Source organism: Triplophysa dalaica, chromosome 13, assembly GCF_015846415.1.
Source record: "Triplophysa dalaica isolate WHDGS20190420 chromosome 13, ASM1584641v1, whole genome shotgun sequence".
Lineage (NCBI taxonomy): Eukaryota > Metazoa > Chordata > Actinopteri > Cypriniformes > Nemacheilidae > Triplophysa > Triplophysa dalaica.
In genome coordinates, this window is record NC_079554.1 from 19,910,820 (window position 1) to 19,933,362 (window position 22,543).

General features: G+C 38.1%; 4 protein-coding genes across 4 annotated transcripts; 1 reads left to right on the top strand and 3 right to left on the bottom strand.

The window, feature by feature from the left end:
• Positions 1-373: 373 nt before the first annotated feature.
• On the top strand, positions 374-6,472 carry lin9 (lin-9 DREAM MuvB core complex component). Its single transcript, XM_056764452.1, has 15 exons — positions 374-475; positions 1,944-1,976; positions 2,161-2,252; positions 2,474-2,578; positions 2,716-2,846; positions 2,940-3,065; positions 3,226-3,383; positions 3,938-4,071; positions 4,170-4,295; positions 4,466-4,567; positions 4,648-4,728; positions 4,818-4,943; positions 5,101-5,283; positions 5,388-5,485; positions 5,611-6,472. Exons 1-15 carry the CDS (start codon positions 445-447, stop codon positions 5,714-5,716), a joined length of 1,632 nt encoding a protein of 543 aa, XP_056620430.1. The 5' UTR covers positions 374-444; the 3' UTR covers positions 5,717-6,472.
• A 203-nt stretch (positions 6,473-6,675) lies between these two features.
• On the bottom strand, positions 6,676-7,878 carry mixl1 (Mix paired-like homeobox). Its single transcript, XM_056765144.1, has 3 exons — positions 7,787-7,878; positions 7,453-7,675; positions 6,676-7,329 (listed from the first exon to the last, which is right to left on the bottom strand). The coding sequence occupies exons 1-3, from the start codon at positions 7,876-7,878 to the stop codon at positions 6,676-6,678; spliced, it is 969 nt and encodes a 322-aa protein (XP_056621122.1).
• Positions 7,879-12,112: 4,234 nt separating this feature from the next.
• zpax1 (zona pellucida protein AX 1) lies at positions 12,113-18,886 on the bottom strand. The gene is made up of 21 exons (XM_056764741.1): positions 18,796-18,886; positions 18,221-18,324; positions 18,046-18,141; positions 17,849-17,973; positions 17,430-17,570; positions 17,250-17,354; positions 16,778-16,942; positions 16,502-16,598; positions 15,921-16,138; positions 15,701-15,854; positions 15,122-15,330; positions 14,935-15,052; positions 14,666-14,865; positions 14,224-14,338; positions 13,762-13,931; positions 13,580-13,689; positions 13,379-13,509; positions 13,079-13,268; positions 12,554-12,692; positions 12,353-12,452; positions 12,113-12,189 (listed from the first exon to the last, which is right to left on the bottom strand). The coding sequence occupies exons 1-21, from the start codon at positions 18,819-18,821 to the stop codon at positions 12,113-12,115; spliced, it is 2,790 nt and encodes a 929-aa protein (XP_056620719.1). The 5' UTR covers positions 18,822-18,886.
• Positions 18,887-20,645: 1,759 nt separating this feature from the next.
• Positions 20,646-21,779, bottom strand: ttc32 (tetratricopeptide repeat domain 32). Its single transcript, XM_056764928.1, has 3 exons — positions 21,609-21,779; positions 21,300-21,466; positions 20,646-20,945 (listed from the first exon to the last, which is right to left on the bottom strand). The coding sequence occupies exons 1-3, from the start codon at positions 21,719-21,721 to the stop codon at positions 20,818-20,820; spliced, it is 408 nt and encodes a 135-aa protein (XP_056620906.1). The 5' UTR covers positions 21,722-21,779; the 3' UTR covers positions 20,646-20,817.
• Between the last annotated feature and the right edge of the window lie 764 nt (positions 21,780-22,543).

Sequence of the window (22,543 nt, forward strand, 5' to 3'; positions counted from 1 at the left end):
GATAATTATATCATAAATGTGGTTACTAGAGAACCAGATGACTAAAGATAAATGAATTTGGGATATAAGAGGTCGGTATATGTCTCTGTTTCCCATTGAGTACAAAATGAAAGAATTGTCTATTTTGAATTAACTACACATTGCATGTGTTTATGACATGAAAAGCCATTCATTTCTGGTTCTCTTGTGGTTGCAATGGTCACAACAAACCCAAACCCCTTATATCAACCGTAATTCAGACCGGTTAAATAAAAGATAATAAAATAATAATAATTGATAAGCCTGAATCAGATGGATAAACAGGTCGTTGAATTTTCGATTTTGTTAAGCACATAAAAAACGAAATATTTGATCGTCTGTGATGTGGAGTGTTTGAACTGCCCTCTCCGTCCCACAATGCAGCGCGGCACTCGGCCTTTGAAAAACCGGCGCGGCTAATTCAAGATGGCGGAGCTCGAGCAGCTGTTAGACGAGAGTGAGTAATAAAACTAACTCCGTAATAAATCGTTATAACATTGCACATTTGAGGACGTGCGCCTTTAAAAGTGCTTTGCAACGCACGTCATTCGCACTACATTTCGATTGTTTTCAATAGTTGCAAGTTAGTTAAAACAAACGTAAAGTTATTAGCTGTGAGGCTAACGAGCTAATAGTTAGCTTTGAAAGGCTACTACTATAAATAAATATCACATCTGAGGAGATTTTCGTGGTCAAAGATATTTCTAAGGGCTAAAGTTGAACCAAAGCTGCTCTTCTAGTTCGATGCTGTGGTGTAGTGGTAATAATAACGATATGGTGGAAACATATACTGGCGTTTACAGGGTCGCAACCCGATGACAGCTGCTGGGTTTTGTTGTTTTTGTCAGTGTCAGTTTGTTTGTGTTGTAAAAACACTCTTGATATGATTAAAACATATTTTATGTCTGAAATCGCAGTCTAAATGGTACAATAAACGCTGTCCATTTGATATTGGAATCGATGTATATGTTTGGTCTGGTTCTTTATAATAATAATTACTGGATTATTGTTTCCTTTTCATATATACGGCTGCTTTGTTTTCATGGCTGTCGATTAATTCTTCACGTAGTACTAATCCTTCACGTATGCGTTTCTTGCTATTTTTCTGTTGTTATTACTGTTAAAGAAAATTAAAAGGTACTACTATGTTAACTATATTAATCTAAAACACAAATTGAAGAATTGTAATTGCGTCTGCACTACATGCAGTTTACGGGTAAAAATAGGTTATTTGTAGTATCTATGTGGATCACCCTGTTTAGTGGCCTTAAAGTGATACTTCACCCCAAAATAAAAATTCAGTCATCATTTATTCAACTTTGAGTTGTTCCAAATGTGTATATATTTCTTTGTTCTAAAGAACACAGAGAATATATTTGGAATAATCATTAAAACCAAACAGATCTCAACACCCATTGACTCCCAAAGTAGGAAAAATGACTTTATCATTAGTTAGTTTGAAGAATGTAGGACAGCAAACCGTTGTTGGGCACTTTTGTCCACCATTGTTTTTTTTCTTACTATGGTAGTCAATGGGTGTTGAGATCGGTTTGGTTTTATGGATTATTCCTAATATATTTCTCTGTGTTCATCAAAACTAAGTAATGTATACACATTTGGAACAACTCGAAGGTTGTTGTAAATGATGACAGAATTTACATTTTTGTGTGAAGTATCCCTTTAGGACCATTTGAAAGATCTATCCATGCTGCATATATAATTAACAGAAAATAATGAGGCTGTGGGAAGACTTTGATTTTAAAAGATCAATTCTAACATTTTAAATCTAAATAGCCATTGTGACTGGTGACTTCCATTGGGTTGTGACATGATTTTTTTTTCTTTAAATCTGTTTTAACCATATGTAACTTTTGTAAATGTTATGTTTAGAAATATCTTCATTGTCGTTGTTTTTTTGTGTTTAGGCTCATCAGCTAAAGCCCTTGTAAGTTTAAGAGGTAGGTATTTTTTGGTTGTACAGTGCATCTTCACTGCAAACATAAATCACTGTGAAATATGTTGCTTAATTTAAAATATGAGATCTGAAATGTAGTTATTGTATTAAAACGAGAAGTGCTGATTGTACTTTTCAGTTTCTCAAAACATCCCTCTCACACAAGTTATATTATTTGTTTTCGACAGAAGGAAGTTTGTCTAATACTCTAAATGAGAAGAACAATTTACCAAAATCTCAGACCACCAGGGGAAGGAGCAGTTACGCTTCTATGGAAACAGTAAGTACATTTTATTTGTAATGCGTTGTACTTCAGTACTTTTTAGTTCTTGGCCAACATTTCAGATCTTGTCCTGTGTTTTGTATTCATAACTATGAATGTTATATTATTCACGGCATGTCCATTTTAATGTTAAGGAGAACAGGAACAAAGTTTTTGCAGTTTCGCTTCCTAATGCATTTACTCTTCCTAAATGTCTCCTTTTTGGTTTTTTTCTTCAGCCCACAAGGAGTTCAAAGAGGAGTCGGATGTCCTGCGAAGATGAGGAGCGGCCGCTCGCCTCCAGATCTCCTAGAAGGAGTCAGAGGGTCACCACTGTGCCTCAGGTGCGATGGACACTCAGTGGGAATTATTTCTAAACATCTTCCCTTTTTTTATACAATTCCTGTCAATAAAGCTATTTACATACAGAATTCTAATTGTGTTACAAGAACTACAAAATATAAATGTTTTACCTGTACAGAAACTCGCAAATGTTGCAACACCAGACAAAAAGGCTTCACAGAAAATTGGGCTGAGATTACGAAATCTGCTTAAATTACCCAAAGCTCACAAGTGGTGCATCTATGAATGGTTCTATTCAAATATCGACAGGTATGAGTACCTATACCCAAGTGCAGTCATTGTATACAAATTATTTTGTAATTGGATTTTTTTCTAATATTATTGTCTTATTATTGTTTTTAGGCCTTTATTTGAAGGAGACAATGACTTCTGCCTGTGTTTGAAGGAGTCTTTCCCCAATCTAAAGACAAGGAAGTTGACCAGAGTGGAATGGGGAACAATCAGAAGACTTATGGGCAAACCTCGAAGGTTCAATGAAGCCTCTTTTCGCCCTTTTACAGTAACTGGCATTGTTTAGTGTTAACAAATGTAAAGTGCAACGTCTAGATTTGAATCGGCAGTGCTAGATTACCATGTCTTGAATATTGATTTGTATTCTTAATGTGTTAACAATTATTCTGGTTTCCAGATGTTCCTCTGCGTTCTTTGTCGAAGAGCGAACAGCTCTTAAACAGAAGAGACAGAAGATGCGTCTCCTGCAGCAGAGAAAAATCACAGATATGTCTTTATGCAAAGACCTGCCAGATGAGATTCCTTTGCCCTTGGTCATCGGCACTAAAGTTACAGGTGAAGATCGTACACATTTGAAGTCTGTCTTTATCTAAAAAGATTAGATAAGATCAGGTTTTGAATTTCACTTTGGAACCATAACGTATATGATGTTTAATTAACAAAGTTCGGGAGAAGTTGGAGCATATAATCAAACTCTGCTGGTTCACTATCAGCAACCACGACATCTACCCTTTCAGCTCAAGCGAGCCTTCTCATAAATAAAACAGAAATTTTACCCGCGCCATCTCTACATGTAATACACAATCCCTCCACCTCCCTGGCTCCTCTCCCAGAACTCGCTTTTTACAGCAGGACCCCGGAGGGTGACCTCTTGGACCTCTCGGTGCACTTTCCCCTATCCGGGGGAGTATGTTCTCGGTTCAGAAGGAACTTGCGAGCTCGGAGCCCGCTTCCTGGACAGCACGCCAAATACGCATACCTTACCTACCCCTGCTATCATTATTATCTTCATAGGCGAACTTGTGAAACTCATTTATTGTGTACAAGAAAAGTTTCAAATTCAATTGGCAATTTTAGCTTAAATAACATTTTGTTTGTTTTGCCTGCAGCTCGTCTGAGGGGTGTTCATGATGGCCTTTTTACCGGTCAGATTGATGCAGTAGATACAAGCGCAGCGACGTATCGCGTGACTTTTGACAGGAACGGACTTGGCACACACACGGTTCCTGACTATGAAGTGCTTGTAAGAAATGGATGATCCTTTTTCAGTCAAAATCTAGTTATTACTACATCTTTGTGTTTCAGAGGTCTAGCCCTTAAAAAACTTTTTTTTGTGTTTAGAGTAATGAACCTCATGAGACGATGCCTATATCTGCCTTCGCTCAGAAGCAGCGGGCGCCTCGTTTCCAGAATTTTCTGACCCCTCCACGTGGGTCCTATCCCGGCTCAACCCAGTCCATCTTAATGGTAGGATTAGCTCTGTAAATTATTGATCGTAAACTGTGTTGTGTTGGCACTTGTGTCTGATATAAAATTGCAGTCCTAAAACAAAACCATTAAAGAGCCATTCAGCAAAGATAGATGTTTGATACATAATTAGTATTCATAGTTATAGGATCTTCTTGCGCTGTCACCAGGATAATGACCCGCTGTTCAGTCAGTCCCCCTGGAGAGGTAAACTAACAGGAACCGACGGAGAAACGCTGGGTGGATTTCCTGTCAAATTTCTTGTGCAAGTGGTGAGAATTTTGTCTGCTGATTTAAGGCGTTAAACTCAGACTGAATCTTGGTTCACACGTCGTTGTATCCTTCCCTCTAGACTCGCTTGTCCAAAATCCTCATGATTAAAAAAGAACACATAAAGCATTTGAAGGAGATGAACGCAGAAGCCGAAAAACTGGTGAGATTTTGACTATTTGTCCTCAAAAGACAAATATGTTTAAACTTGAACCATTCAGAACTGAAAGTGGTTTTGCTTTTCCTTTACAGAAGTCTTATTCAGTGCCCATCGGGTTGGATTTACAGAAGAGATATGCCATGACTGTGCTGGACCTAGAACAGCTTAATAAGGACCTCAACAAGGTCTTACACGAAGTCCAGCAGTTTTGCTATGAGGTTTGTGTGTCCCACCATCATGTGTGACCCACATTCATGAGGAATTCGTTTATAGACCTATTTGACAATATTCTCAGCCCATTAATCTAGACGTTCACTCAAAAATAGGTTTGAAAGGGACTTTATGTTTCTATACTCTTCTCTGATTTTTGTACAGTTGGCTCCAGATCAGGGCATGCAGCCTGCAGACCAGCCCAGTGAGCTCAGAAGACGATGTGAAGAAGAGTCTCACGACGTCGTGCGGCAGATTAACACGTCGCCCGATGGAGAACAGCGTGTGCAGAGCCCGGGCCTCACCCAGCTGGTCTCCCGTCTCACAGCTCTCCTCTTGCAGATCAGGGTGCGAGATGCGTTCAGATTAACACATCATACTAACCTACTTGCGGGTACATGTCAATAACGTGGTAAAAAAATATAGTTCATGCTTGTTTCTTTCATTTACAGTGTTTGGCTGAGGGGGGTGACCTGAATTCATTTGAATTCAAATCGTTGACAGACTCTCTGAATGACATAAAGAGTTCAATAGATGACTCCAACCTCAGGTAATGCAGATTTTCTTCTATTTCTGATGCATTTCCTGCAATGATGCAATGATTTCTATTGAACATGCAGGTTTACTAAAGTATATTTTTTTGCTAAAATGAAAACGTTCCGTATTCTTCCACAGCTGCTTCCAGGATAACGTAGAGATCCATGTAGCACATATACAGAGTGGTCTGAGCCAGCTGGGTAACCTCCATGCTTTCTCTGCCAACAACACTAACGGAACGTGACGGAAATAAAACTCATCACCCGGGAATTCAATCAGCAGCTCATCTCTCCCAACAATCGTTCTTGATGTGTATTCATGTTAAAAGAGGTCAAAATTTGTTCTGTTTTCGTTCCGGCACCGTTAGTGTTTCAATTCCACTCCCACTGGCATGAAAGTGCCATGGGTGATGTTTAATTACCTAGCAAACGGAGTGTGAAGTTTGTTTTGTGAAGACAGAATTGTTCTGACTGTCATTTCAAATGTTTCTCACACTTATGATTTATTTAAAGTTCCCTTGTTTTAATTTAGTAGTTTTCAACTAAGATGCACACCAAACAACACTCCTCATTCGTCACCGTTTTTGTTAAAAGTTTTGCATTACATTTCATTCTCTCGCTCTGAACTTTCCCAAAAGATTGTTTAACTTTCATTGTACTAAGAGGGGAGGTGCAGTTCTGTTTGTATTCAAAATGTCCTGTAAGTTTTAAATATGTACATTGTAGATAACTGTACAGTTCACTCAAAATATATCAATAAATGATCATATATAGGGTAACGTGGACTTGCCAGATTTGGGTATTTTTGCAAAGACACTGATCTGTTTATAAAAGTCTTAAATAGACAACTGTGTGGATTGAAACACTCTGTCTTGTCCTTAGAATAAACTAATCCTGCCCCACTGTTGTATGTTTTTAAATGAGTTTTGTGGGAGCTTTTTTAACCTGTAAGTGTATGCATGATACAAAGTGTTTGTAAATAAATTGATTTCTATTATCTTCATAAAGGCTCAGAGTCTGCATTTTGATGTTTGATAGACATCTTTATTATGCTTGTAAAATGTCTCCTTCCGGTAAAGACACTGCGATAAATCACACGTACATTATATACAATAACATCTGGAATATACAATAAATATCTGGATTTCAAACCGTCAATGTTTTGGCTTGCAGACAAAGTCATGAGAAGACTTTAAAAACAGCTCTACATGAACCCATTAAAACCACACATGGCTTCTTTCTCCCAATCCGAATCGGAGTCTGAAAACTCAACGGCTTCGCTTGCTCTGATGGGAGAGAAGGTACCAAAATTTCCTGGCTGGACTCCGACTGGCACGTTCTGGATCGAGCAGGGGATGTGTTCGGGTGAAGACATCATGAAGTTATTCTGGGTTGGGAGAGGAGGAATAACAACCTTCATCTCTGGCCCGATGGTCTTGTTCGGGGGAAAGTTGTCATAGTCCACCAAGAATTGTTTCATTGTAGATTTGGTATGGCTTGTAGTCGTGAACTGTCCGTATCCTTTTGGGTACTGTTGTGCGTAACTGCGTGGAACCACGACGCTCAGATGATTCTGGTTCTCCTCGGTTCTGCCAAACATGCAAGGAATGGTTGGGTCAAACATGTCACCTTTCAAGGTACATCCCTTCTCATCCGCAGAGCTCATCCCTTGGTGATTAAAATTGTCCATCATTCCAAACGTAGGAGTTCTCTGCGTCTCCAGGGCTGCGTGGTTCTGATGTGTGGTTAACTGGTTCATAAGGTGAGTGTTGGAGGCCAGGACGTTTCCACTGGTTTTAGATGGCACTGGGATGCCCACCTGGCGTCGGGACTTGGCTCTTCGATTCTGGAACCAAACCTGCAGAGAGAATGAATGTATGCATTAACAAAACAGACAATATGGTCTATTAGTGGTAAACAGCTTATGGTTCATAATTGTGTTTTGAACATTTGAGTAGAACATTGCAAACTAATTTCTCGCCTGAATTCTTGACTCTGGCAAGCCGGTCAGTGCCTCAAGTTTCTCTCTTAGATAAATATCTGGGTATTTGGTGTCCAAGTAAACTTTCTCCAAAACGTCGATTTGCTGCTGCGTAAAGTTGGTGCGTTTTCTGCGGTGCGTAAAAAGGGCCATGCTTTCCACTCTCGTGCCAACTGAATGCGCGCCGCTGAGATATTTGACCTGTGCCGCGTAATCTGATGAAAAACAAAGAAAATAGTTTTATTCACTCCTGTTGATCAGTAAGTAACTCTTAAATGTATTTCAATAGATGCCACTGCGCAAGGAACACTAACCTGTTGTTGTTGTTGTTGTTTGCATGTGCATCCTTCTGTCCAAATCTACGGTGGGAAAGAGTTGAAATTGTTTTAAATGTGATGCTCCGAGGTTCCCGTGCACGACTGCCATAGTGACTTATTCCTTCTGGTGTTCAGCAACGACTGATTTGATCTCTCATCCAGTGGCACTTTATAACCAGCCTCACCGGCCCTCGCGTGGAGGTGATCAAAGCTTAAAGGTGTCAATGCGCACCGGCTGGCACTGCGCCTTTACGCAGGACGTCGAGCCCAGATTTGTCAGGTAGGGCGCAGGTGTGAATATTTGGCCTTCGCGCAGCATTTGCATTTGTTAAGGGTTCGTGTGTGAGTTTAATGGGATCTTCACCCGAATACACAACTTGAAAAAACATCTACGTGTATTGTTGGATGGGATGTTTTCCTTGCATCCTGAAAAACGCCCTCGGTGTGTAGCCTCGTAAAAGAACACCATTTCCTATAGACTCTCTTTTTGTAGTCTTTTCGTTGTAATCTTATATTCATGGTAAATCTATTTTTGTTTAGAGACAATGTTTAGTTTCAGCATCAAATGTTTTAAAAGACATCAGATTGGTTATACTTGGTATGTACTTTTTTTTACAAATTTGGCCGATTCAGGTCCTTTAACACATGGAGGAGAATCTGTGATGACATAGTTAGACTTTGTTTTATGACATTGTTTAAGGCTCAACTTATTGGAACCTAAATTGAATAGAGAAGTTCTGTCGACCTAGACTTTTCACTGAATATTCTATAGTCCGGCTCATTGAAAAATGCAGTGATGGTTTTTAACAGATATGTTCCTTGTTATACACTTTACAGATCTTTTGAAATTATATTTTGTTTCACTACGCATTTGTGATAAAACAGCAACCAAACCAAACCAAAGCGAAGGTACTTTTGCAGTAATGTATTCAGTACTCTAATCCCTGTGGATAAATTCTTTTTGTTTTAAGTGCATCCACTAGATGAACATTTTTGACTTTGATCAGATCGATGGCCCCAATGATTAACTCACCTATTCACAAATATAGCCTTCTGGAAACTTCAAACATAAGGTCTTGGCTTTTGATGCAGACTACTGCCTTAACTAATGATCAGCCATTAACACATGAAATGCCATCTTTGATAGACAAAGCTTTCTCACCTTGATATACCTCCATAGACAGAGGGATTAGTCAAGGGCCTTTTTTCCCTTAACGGTACAGAATTGTTGGCATCATTTGTCTAGACATATGTCTACAGGTTTTCCTCCCTCGTTATTAAAAAAGTGAAATCATTATATTGCAAAAGTTGATTAAAAAAACTAGTAAAAAATACAGATTTTAAATCTGTTATATATTTTTCACAAGGATGAACCTAGTAGTTAATCATCTACATCAATATTACACAATCTTTTTGTTTTCTTTTACCTATTTTACGACCAATGCAATGCTAATGAAAGAAACAAACATTAGTTTAATGTTACTATGTCTCCATAAAATAAGCGCTGGTATATTAATAATATATAAATCTTTGTAATAATCACTAATAACATTCCAAACTAAACAAAACTGCACCAAAGGATTTGATCAAAACTTTTTAAGTGTATGGCGGGTGGATTCGGTATGTTGTTATATTATAAACACATGAAAAAAAGCTAGAAATATCTATACATTAACAGAGTATTTAGTTTAGAGCACCTTTAAACAGTGTGAAAAACATGTTAACCCTAATAAGTCTTAGATAAACTAATGCAAAACTGAGTTTTCTGTTTAATCAGAATAGTGTTTGGATCATTCAGGATAACTACTCCAAATTATTTTCGAAAAAAGGCAAAAACAAGAAAATAAACGTACAGGTGAAATTAAGCAAACTTTTAAACACATTTATAACAAATCAACATATCTTCATTATCAGTATATGGATCTCTGAGGCTTTTAGCAATGATCATGCAGTGATTAGAGGTAAATGTTGTCTGACGTGTGTCTGTAAGAGAGGCTACATGAAGGATTTATTCAGCTTTCACTAATGACTTCCTTTGTACACCTCCCCCCCGCAATCTTATCCTACTTGACCCTGTAAAATAACCTACATGAATCAATAGGTTATTATATGTTAGATAACTTCACTTTTACCCAATCATCCAAAATATAAACTGACAAACTAACAACAAACAATCTTTCAGGTATGTGAAACTTTGTGGCACAAAAAAATCATTTACATCAAATATTAGTCACTGCATTCCGTTTGTAGCTTTTCTAGTATTTTAACATTAGAGCATGTTCCAGAACAGACTTAAACCAAGCACGATACGTTTATTCACATTCAGGTTCATAAATCTTCCAAAAATATAAGTTAAGCGAGTTGCAATAGGAAGTAGAAGTGACGAGACACCCAGACCACACTTCATTGAAGATAAGACAGGTGTGAAGGACTCTTCCCCCTCAACACACAGACACAACAAGATGCTTCACCTTTTCAATGACTAATATCTCCTCCACATCTCTGGTTTTTCTTTTTATGTGAAAATCACTTCCTCTGACAGTTAGAAGGGTGGACATCATTTTTCAAGGACATCAGTCTTGAAAAGATTGAACTCCACGTTCAAGAATAAAAAAAATACAGTTCCAAAAGGAGTATTTATGTTGTTTTTATTGTGTTTGCTAGCTGTGTTTTTTGAGTAAAAAACTTAGTTTGATTGTATATTTGAAGAGTTTATTTTCAAAATGACAAAAATCATGTTTATTTTGTGCATTCCAACTAATATCAGAGCTAAAGGTAATGTCAAGTTTCAAGATGTTGTTTATTACCTGCACTAGAAAGTGATAATCTTATGCTCGTTTCTCATCATGAATAGGGTGTAGAAGTGCAATCACACACGATTACAAACACTATACAATACACAAAAAAAATGCAATAAACAGTTCATTACAATGTAGGCTACACATTAGAGCTATCTGAGATCAAACTCACAACCTTTGCACTTGAAACACCATGCTTTTCCAAATGAGCTAGAAACGATGAAAATGTAAATGATCAGTAACGTTAGTCAAAGTTCCCAAATTGCAAAGTAAAGCACTTGTAGTTAAAAAAAGAATGGTTTCCAATTTAATTAAATTACTCATATTTACTTGAAAAAAGCTAGTAAAAGCTGAAATTAAATTTTAAAGCTTTCATTTAACAGCTAAACACAATCTGTAGCTTTTATCATAATTTCTCAGGTAAACTTTACTCTATTGTAACCCAGATAGTAGGAAATCACCATTAAAAAGCACCAATATAGTGATGAGAGTTTCAGTTAGTTGGGCTGTTGACTTGCGAGTTTTAATGTCAAGGTTTTTTTACCATTAAACAAAAAGTGCACTCGCAATATCAAACAAAAAAATTGATGGTAATTAGAGATTTTTGGTGTTTACAAGTTGACATTCTGAATTACTTAAATCACAATGAATGTGATATTACAGGATATGAAATTTGTGGAGTATCCTTAAATACTAAAATTGAAAATCCTTTGGTTCTTGATGTCTTTGTCTATAGTTCACTCAGTGTATGAATCCCAACAATGGTGAACAAAAGGAAATTTCTAGGTAAAACTCTGTGACTACCAGCATTTATTGCACTTGATTGGTTTATTGGAATTAGTTTGTCACCATTAATTGGTCTCCGAAAAGTATTTTCTGAATTTTAACTCCTCATTGAAGGCTTAACCTCTTATAGACACGCAGTCATTAGGACCTTCAAAAGAAAAAAAAACAAGGTCACCTTAACTTAAGCATCTTGTTTTATACAAATGATTGGGATTAAAACTGCACAAACGGAATTATCTTAAAGAAACTAATGGGTCAAGAACAACCAAATGAAATAAATCACAAGTGTTTTTTGGAGTGGTTTAATAGTGTTTACAAATGAAGTTTACTTTTCCAATGCAAACTTTAGCTGAGAATTTCTAATAAAAGCTGCAGAAATTTGTGTTTAGGTTTTATGTGAAAGCACTTCAAATTTACAATTTTCTGAGAGAGAGTTCTGCTTTCGCTATCTTAAGTAAATGTGACAACTTTTTTCAGTGCAAGCGTAAAGCCATAACATTGAATCAGCGCTTTGAGCTACCAGACTTCTGATCTTTCTTAATTCTACTGTCCTCTGAACAATACTGTCCCCAAAGTCTGAAATCGTTTACTCTGTGTGCCTTTAGGTCATTACTGCATACAGCTGAAATACCTAAACCGGTTTCAGAAGCACCCATGTTCAGGGACTACAATTTTGAGCTCTGAGTTTGGCAAATATAGCAAAGGACCACAAAAGATAAGTTTTTTTTAAAGAGACTTTATTTAGACAACCAAAATGGACTAAGAGCTTGAGAGCATTATTTTTCCCGATGACAGCTGCATTCTCTGCAATCGATCACTTGCGATGTCTCTTCGTACTTGTGGGAGAAAGAGAAATGGCAATATAAGAATATTTTTCTGCATTGCAATTTGTTGCACACAACAGTAACAGTGTTGCAAAATGTGACCAAAGAATTTGGTATCAAGTGCTGTAAAAGCAGCGATTTTAAATGCTGCGTTTCCACGTAATGGTGTGAATACCTTTACTGGTCTTCAAAGGACTGGAATAGGGACACGGTCTCTTGCAGATACCATCAATCTGATTGATATCACAAAGCACAGCATCACAGTGGACAAACATCTGGAGAAAGATCACATTTTGACATAGCAATGAAACCATGCTAAAGAAAAATGATAAATGTTTATGCTTATCCTTTAACACGTTGAATTTCAGTGCATTACCTGATCTTTGAGAATGACATTCTGCTGCACGAAAGCAAACATCTGCATTTCAAAACGCTTCACGTGAGTTGGGAACTGAACCTGGCCAGAAGCCACGGGATGGAGAACAGTTTCATAACGGTCAGCCATATTCACACAGCTGTCAATAAAGACAAACATGCAGAAACACTTGAAGCTGGTCATTGGCTGATGTTACACAAAGCACCCAACAGAGATTCATTTTTATGGTCAGTGATGCAGGAATGTCACATTGCCTGTATTGAAGGGTGATGTAGCAAAGCATCCTTTATCATCAGTACACTCACCAGCTTTTGGTTTATATAACTAGCGAGTTATGTTAGAATGAAACGAAATTATTTAGAGGGTTTGTGAAGGAATTTAACCAAAACTATAACTAAAGTTACTCTATAAAACACCAAATAGGAGCACAAGTTCAACATTGTTAATGGTTTAGGGATTCTTAAATAAGGTCAGTTCAGATTGGGCCTTTGAGGAGTCTAGTCACCACCAAACTACTTTAATTACCCATCTACAATCAAGTCCCATCTTGGAGTAGAGTTCCGGTCGTCTCTTAAAGTAGCCCAACAGTTCTCCAAGACAAGCTCTATCTGAGGGTCAGAGGACTGAAGCAGCGCCACCTCAAAGAACAGAGGACTCCTTAAGTACTGGACAACTGGGTAATTCTCCTCTAGATAGAATGCGTTATAAGAGCCATCTGAAAAGAGAAACAAGCCATGCGGCATGAAATTTTAGTGGATGACATCAGTTCTGTAACAGTGAGGTACAGAACAGTTATTAGCCAAATATCATTAACAGTTGACATACCCAAGGCAAGTCTCAGTATAACATCAAGCACCCCAAAACCAGTTTCTGGAAGAGGTTCGCTTTCTCGCGGCTTTGTGAAGAACGCAATCGTCTGGGTGTCATTTAGTGTGTAAAAGCAGGATACAGTCACACTAACAAAAAAAGTGCCCATTAGTGCACAAGTCAACGTGTGCATGAGATGGATTTTAAAGGCAAACTCACTGGTAATCTGCATCAGGAAGAGTAATAGGCTCCCCTGTTTTAGGCTGCTGATACACTGGTGCGTTATCCAAAGAGATTTCATTCTGATACATCATCACCCCATCATAAAACTAATGGAAAGTCACAGATCCATAAGAGTCACATACACATGTGCATACAGGCTAAAATGCTCACCAACGTACCGTTCTAGATGTTCCGCAACTGTTTGCATTAAATGTGAAGTAGGCAAAGCGGTCGTTGCTGAATTTGGGTTTGCATGAAGGATCTCTGAGGGTAAGCTGACGGGGCGAGAGTTGGGTCACAGATTCAACCTTCACAGCCAGCGCTGACATGGAACCATTGCTGTAACACTCTGGAAAAGTTGGTTCGACAAAAACTTGTTAGTTTAGATGAGGAAAATAGATAGTTTGCTTGATATTAAGAAGATTTTAATCCTAAAGCTGTTAAGAAACAAAGGCATTTAAATGATGATTCCCTGGAAAAATTGGTATTTATGTAGCAAGGTGTTCAGGATGAGCATTTAACCAATGGCACTAGTTTGGGGTGCAGATGGGAAACATTGACAAGCAATCTGAAACATGCTTAAGTGCCAAACAGCTACAAGAATTGAGGCAAACTTGAGAATTTTATAGCCCAAAACATACCAGTCATTGTCATGGGAAAGTTGCAAGACAGCGAAAAGTCACCAAGATTCCATTTGTTGACAGGCTCCTGTACCAACACGTCAAGCCGTGCCTTCAGTGATGATGGGTACATCAGCTGCAAAGTACAAAGAGATCAAAACCACATGAGCAACAGCAAAGTTGTCACGAAAAATACAACATTTTTATTCATGTCTTGTTTCACTGTACAAGTGTCCGGTAAAATTCTGAAGTTACACATTTAAAATGAAAATATGCAAACTCAAAATGTGAATCACTTCTAGAGCAAAAAAAAAGTCTGCCTATGGGGGGGGTAACAATTTCATCAAGTTGCTTTACATAAAAGCGATTAATAAATACATTTTCAGCATAAATGAATTTTGCTTAAAGTTGAGTTTAGACAACACAAATACTAAATCTTTTGCAGAAATCCATTAATTCTGACCTCAAACGCAACATCAGATGCCAGGAAAGGTACTGCTAAGCTCATGTGTGTGCCATTCTCCTTCACTTCATACTCGGCCTTCCTCTCTGGAGTCAAGTCATGTTTCCCCAGCAGAACGCTAAATCCCTTGCCCGCACTCCCAAACAAAATCTGGATGTAGAACTTTTCCTTATCGCATTTCCCGGTTATAGTCGGGAGAACTGAATGAGGAACAAGACTGTGCTGTTAAAGAAGTTTGCTAAGAAAGAGAGCAATCTATCAACCCTTACCGACATCATGAAGAGTCACTTCAACAGATGTAGAGTAGGAGAAAGGCGTGTATTCGGGCAGGATCATAAAACCGAAGATGAGTGGGAGAGTATAGACAGTCATGATCAAATCCACTTGCTGCAACGAGATGGCATCGGATCAGAAGCGGCGATAAACAGAACTACACAATTGATTTTAGACGCTTACAGATTTGATCACGAACAGATCTGAAAAGGGCACTTGAAGCCTGATGGTCTTTGAGCCATTTGGGAAGCGATGCTCCTCTATGATAACGCCTCTTGCGGTGGCTTCAGCAACGGTGAGAACACCGGTGGAAAAGGTGATGTTTACAAAGTCGACATCGTAAAGAAAAGGACCCAGGAGCACATCAAACATCTTCAGTTGGGAATCAGTGTCTGAGGAAGCAGCAAGACAAGTAATTGTATTTTTTTAAAAGGTGCCTAGTCAATTGAGGATCTAACAACAGAAATTAGGGCTGCTTGGTTATGACAAGTCATAATCACAAACACTTTGGTCAATATGGAGATCACTTGCACAGACTTTTGAATCACAGGAAAAAAGAAACCGGTATTAAACTGAAATCATGACATGAGTTATTTCATCCTCTGCGGTGCTTTTAAAGGGAGGGGAGAGCGGTGGACTGTACGGCAACCTAAACTGTAAATAACCTTTAAGTAGTGTAACTTTGAGGGTTAAGCGGCACGGCCAACCAATAGCAGGAGTCACAAGTCTACACGTTTTATATTTAAAAAAGGTTGAACTCACTGTCAACAAGCTGGGGCAGTCCAGACACAAGCGGGGTCTTGATCGGAAAGATAACCTTGTACTTTGTAGTATCTGTGCCACCGTCGCTCCACAATAACTCCAGCATCGCTTCTATGTTGTATCTGATATGATACTGGTTATTCACAGCGTGACTCTGCGACACAGAATAATCATTAGTTTTAGGTCAAGAATGAAAAAGTAAAATATCTAGAAAACAAACCTTGTAGTATCCATCTGGGCCTCCCATAGGTAGTTTCATTACAATGAGAGCGTCTTCCATTGTCAAGGAGTAGCCTCTGGCAGCCATGTATGCAGTGTCGATTTGTTTCCCATCTATTCCCATAAACATCCCGAGGATCTTGGTGTCGGTAGAATCCATTAGAGGGTTGATCCGAGGGAAGTTCCATGTGATCATTTCATCGGTATAAACAAGCCCACCTGAAAGTTAAAGGGACAGTCAACCCCGAGACAAGTGGAAACGTATTACATTTATTCATTTGGCAGACGGTTTTCCGAAGCGATTTACAAGGAGCACAAACATTGTCACTGCGCTAAAAAGTTCTGTTAGTTTACAAGGCCATGCTACTACGAGGATTAAAGCTTATCACTCATGTGGTTAACTTGTCTCCTTGGTTTTGTGTTCATACAATGATAAAGACGATCGATAATGACTGATGTTGTTTGGTAATCAGCTTTCTGCCAAAGGGAGTCATGCATAAATGTGTGGTGGAACTATCCCCTTAAAGAGGGAGTTATACATGTTTGTAAGGAGTGAAATTCATGGAAGTCATACATACATACCAGTTGGACATGCAGCAACAGTGTCCAACATTGTTACAGACCACTGTTTCTTGAAATAGGTGGTAACCCTGATAATTTTCATTGGCACACCGTTCACCTGTTACGGCAAATACAAGAGGGTGGACAAACAATTGTGGAACTCATGGCATAAATTAACCTCGTAAATGGTTCTCGAACCAACAATTGGCTCAAATATGGACAATCATTGGCTCATTTGAAGCCCACAAAAGGGTTTGTCCAGATTTTACCAAACCACATGTAGTTTTGTGAACTCACATTTTCCACATAAGTCTCAGGCATGTCATAAGCACTTCGCAACACCAAGCGAGACTTCGTTGTTGTTATGCTATATCCTGAATTCAGTGCATCCACCAAAAGCATTGCTTTTTGTTGAGGAGTAAAGAACATAATTCTCCAGATGTTGTATCTAGAGGTAATCGCCTGTAAAGAAAGTGCAAATTTAAGGTCACATTTATTCGGCATACATGTTGAAAGTTTGAACTATCGCTTAGATCAGAAATATTAGTGTCATTTACTCAGCCTCTTGTCATTTTAAACCTGTATGATTTTATGCTGCAGAACACACTTTGTTTGCAACCAAACACCACAAGTGTTGACTTGCACTCCTATTGCATGGACTTAATGCATGGGTACCGCCATTCAAAATATCAGTTTTTAAATGACAAGGGGGGTGGAGTAAACATACATTTTAGGGTGAACTACCCTTTTAAGACCAATGATGCTATACCTCTGAAACCGTATTGGTCCACTGGTCATCAAACATCTGTGAACGGCCAAGCTTAGGCGGTCTGTGCAGGGCAGTGATATCCCCAGGCAATCGGTTAACAGAAACCTAGGTAGAAAAACCGCAAGTTCAGTGAGCAAATTGAAAAGAAAAGACTGCACAGCCCAGAAATATGAAAGTTACCTCCATATAATTCCGATTGCAAAGAATTTCACGAGGAGCCCATTTGTCATAGTTGCAGGTCTTTTCCACCTCAAAGACATCTTGCTCTCCTTTGGCACCAAGCACCCGGACTCGCATGTCAATATCGAATACGGCATCGTCCTAAAACCAGATGATAAATCACATTCATACAAAGCAAATCTTGCCTTCTAAATTCTTAGGACTAAATGTCTCCTGATATGGAAAAAAAATTGTGCTTAGAAGCAAAAAAATTACTCAATTGGCAGATTTAAACATTTTCACAAAAGGGGTCACCTTCCTTTTCAGTTAAAGGAAGTCTAGTTTACATTTCTAAAAGTCTTTAAATAAGCTACAACAAACATGTTTTGAACTCAAATGGTGAGTTTTTCGCAAAAAGATGTCAAGAGTCAATAAGTTACCATATTCCCCGCAAAACAGTTCAGGAGAGACGCATAGACGTTGGTGTTACCCCAGGGGTCAGAGGCGACGCTAAAGCCGCATTTGTCTGCCAAGCGTGGAGTCAAAGCTTCGATCTGCGTGCCATCTGAAAAGTAATGATAAAGATCAAGACGGGCCAAATCACCGTCAGCAAAACAAGATAATGCAGGAAACATACTGATGGCATCGAACTCCAACCGACTTCCAAAAGCTAAAGATTTATCCACGGACAGCTTGAAAAAACTCCCCAGACATTCAGTCTTCAGGCCTGATCCTGTAAAAGTGCAGATTGTGTAAAACGACATGAAAGAAAAGCGATGACCAGTCAAATGTGACATGTCAAGAGTACACACTTTGGTTGAAACTTTGTGACGCTGCCACATTTAACTTCTGTGATGCTGGCACCACATCGAACGGCTTCTGCGCTGAAGCCACAAGCAATATCAGCCATGAAATCCTAGAAGAAACAACATTTTAATATAAATCAAACTGCAGTTGGTTGGTTTTGATTTGAGCCATAATGAAATCACTTTTTGATTTATTTAAAGTCACACACTGATAAATAGTCACAACTGGTATTTTTTAAAGAGCTGCAAAAGTTCCTTGAATTGATAGTTTTTCCACTGGCACCATAGTCTTAACTAGTAGCTGCGATTCAATCGGTGTATGGAGACGTGTTATTTGCGCATGCGCCAGCAGGTGGCGCAAGTGAGTCGCTACTGACAACAGAACCAGGGACCATATTGTAAAGAATAATCTTTCATCAAATCAAGTTGTATTCAGTTACTACCGAAACACTTGATATTAGCAAACGTTTCCATTGCCAGTTACATACAGGTGTTAATAGATGTACACAGAAATGGCATCAATTACTTATTCATGTAAAGTACAAGTAAAGAAGTGCACACTGATAACAAGTCCAACTTACCAAATTCCAAGCAGCCATGTCATCATCCTTCCTCAAAAAAAAAACTGGCCTGAAAATGCCGATCAAGAGAAACTACCAGAATCTAAGCTCAGCTTTCAAGCCCAAGAGCTCAATGTAATGATAGATATGACAGCTGAAGGTTCCCTGGGAGGTAATATAGTGAAAGCGCAGGTGTGCACGGCTGATGATAATTTAGGACTATTAACTAGAATAGCAGGTGTAAGAGTTAAATAACAAGATGCATTAATTGGAGAGAGAAATTCACCATATACACTTATGGAGTTTATCTTGATAGAACAGAGTTGGTTAAGAGAATTTAATAGATCTAAATATTATTCATAAGAAAATGTTTCATTGATGTAAACCAAATTGAGGGGGAGGGCAAACTCTGGTTCACACTCCAACACAGTAGGTGGCGATAATGTGCCTTCACGTTGGTGCTATCCGCAATGAAGTCGAAAAAAGAAGAAGAGAAATTCACAATACTCTGTTTTCTGATCTGAAAAAAAAAACAGTGTTGGCATGGCAGAACATTTTAGCTTAATATCAGATGGAGTAAGAAGTTAACAGTTTAAATGAGGTTTATTGAACATTTTAAAACCAATTTAATCAGAATCAGAAGAGCTTTATTGGCAAGTGTGCTTGCACACAGAAGGATTTTACTTTGGTGTTGGAAGCTTCTAGTACAGACATTCAACACAATGACATTACAATATAATAAGTTTTACAGTCTAAAAGATTCAAAAATAAGAATATATAAAATAAAGAATATTGCAGAGAAAATGGGGGATAATAACACAAAAGACATTGTACAGGGTAGTATATAGTAGGTAACAATATACATATTAACAGATTGTATGTACACTTGTGCAAATTGATTATGTTGTAAGTAGAGGTAGTGTTTTATACTCATATAAAGTTTACATATAATAAGGCACTTAAGGAGCAGTTATCTGTTTAGGAGGGTGATGGGGGAAGAAGCTGCTTCTGTGTCTGGAAGTCCTTGTGTTTGGTGCTGTGAAGGGCCGGCCAGAGGGCAACAGTTCAAAAGGTTTGTGTGGAGGGTGTGTGAAGTCAATGATGAATATTATTGTCCTGCTTTTCACTCTGGGATCGTACAGGTCCTGAAGTGTGGGCAAAGAAGCACTTAGTATGAGAATAATCTTCTCATACTAAGAACTGACCGTTGTAGTCTTCATAGATCTGATTTGGTGGCCGAGCCATACCAAACAGTTAGTGATGTGCACAGAACAGATTTTGATGAGCGCTGAGTAGAACTGGGTCAGTAGCTCCTGTCGTAGGTTGAACTTCCTCAATTGATGGAGAGTATAACCTCTGCTGGGCCTTCCTTGCAATGGAGCCTATAATGTGGAACTCCCACTTAAGGTCCTGAGAGATGGTGGAGCCCAGGAACCTGAATGACTCCACATCACCCAGGCATAGAAAGTTTTAAATGTCTGGTATTTTTTAAAAGTATAAATAAAAATGTCTGGGTAATTTAATAAATAATAAAAAGTAAACGTAACAAAAATCTTAAAGTAAATTTGTATATTGGTATATCACAAAATTACCTTGAGGTTTAAATTGTCAATTGAAATCGTTATCTTAATAACAGTAAAGATAACAATAAATGATTTATGCAAATAGTTTTACAATGCAAAATAATCATAATGGCTCTTCGTTAAAACAAAATAACTTCTATATACTGTGATATAAAATATGGCTTTAAATAAAACGTTTTTGAGAGGTCTGCACGTAACCATGCGATGCACAGTTAGGCTAACACCAAAAAAGTCGTTAAGAAATATAATAATATCACGAAATGACAAAAGACTGCTCAGCACATCATGACAGTGTTTTGTATCATTTATAGTATTCAGGTTTTCCAGATAAAATAACACATTTAACGGTAATTTTAATATTCAACTTCAAACCACACAACCATACAGTGCAAATCAAAAATTAATTAAATTTGTACAAATGAACTGTAATGTTAGTAAAGACGTCCAAATACAAGGCGCATCAGTAGCCTCTGTTTGATTTTTCTTCACTGTCCAGTAGTGTCCGTCTTAAACTTTCTTTAGCGTCTTTAAAATCAGAATTTAGATCCAGAGTTTTCCGAAAGTCACTCTCGGCCTCCTTGAAAAAGCCTTTGAAGGTAAACACAACAAAGATACACGTATATGATAATGTTATTACACAACCAAAAGAACAAGTTAACATTTTTTCTTGTTGAACAGCGGCACCCAGTGGACTACAACAGGTTGACATCTTACTTTATTAATTTTAGTAGTACTTAATAATTTTTCTGAGTTCTTGCTGATAATACTTTTATTGTTGTATCCACTTGTATAAATATACAACACATGGGGCAAAACTAGACCTATACAACAATCATAAAACTTTCAAAATCAGTAGAAATATTAGAGAAATACTATTTTAAAAAAATCCAGAAATTTATCCACGGATAAACTTATTTTGTGGCTTTTAAACGTTGTACCTACCCAATCTATAACGTATTAATCCCCTGTTATAAAGTGGGACTTCATACTGATTGTTGATTTGAATGGCAGAGGTGTAATCGTCCATAGCTTCATAGAAATCCACCCTTAGATACTTCACCTGTCCTCTGTTATTATAAGCGATGGCCAAATTATGAGCATTGCACTCTCTGGAAACACACAAAGCACATTATACGAGCTGTATATCAACACTGTTATAAGTTATCGTCATTTGATTACACAGACATACAGTCGCTGCTAACGTTACCAGCTAACACTCTCGCGTTTATTGCGAAACTATAAAACGAATACCTCGTTTTAGTGCATGACTCAATGAACTGTGTGTATAATTCCTCCGCTCGCTTATATTTTTTATTGTTGAACTCATGGTGTGCTTTTTGTAAAACCAGGTCGATGTCCTCCATGAAAATGTTTTTTCAGCTGGCAGCAAGAAGAGAAGAAACGGAATTCTTCTTCTTCTTCCGTTTTATGGCGGTTGGCAAACCAGCTATTGGCGCATTACCGCCACCTACTAGACTGGAGTGTGGAGCATCAATTTTAGAAAAACAATTATAATAAATAAAAACAATATATAAACAAAAATACTAAATAAATAACTTAATTAAACCGTATCATTCAAATTCTATTCCAATCTCTCTCAAGAATTGTATAATAACTCTATATTTGATTTGTTGCTTGAAGACACCGTATTGAGCGGGTTGTTGATAGAAGGCATACAGCTACGAAAATCTCGCCGTATACTTACAATAAATTACACCTACACATACCCCAATCCTTAACCTAAACTTACAATAATAAAAAAATATGAATCAACTGTTTTCAGCGTGACAAAAAGTATGCTGTATTGAAGTGCGAATGCGCAGTGGAGGTAGCTGCATCCCCTCCAGTCAATACCCATTGAGCGCTTTGCCCGTTTGCTACCACTTGAGAATGGCGCCGCCATATTGGACAGGGCAAGACTGCTCTAAGACACATAGAACTAAACGGCGGAGCTGCGGGTATGTTAAGGAAAAAGGGAAAAAATTGTGATTTATGCTGAAAAACTGCAGCTCACATGTTTATGTTGATAGATGCTGTAGTTCTTCTTGAGTTTCTATTCATTGTATATGGCTTCGTACGGCGCTCTCTGCTGGTTTGTCAACGTCAGGTAATGGTGAAGTTTTGTGCACACAACTTAGTTCTTCTTGCCATTTTGCTCAAAGTAGTATTTAAAACAGTATTATTTG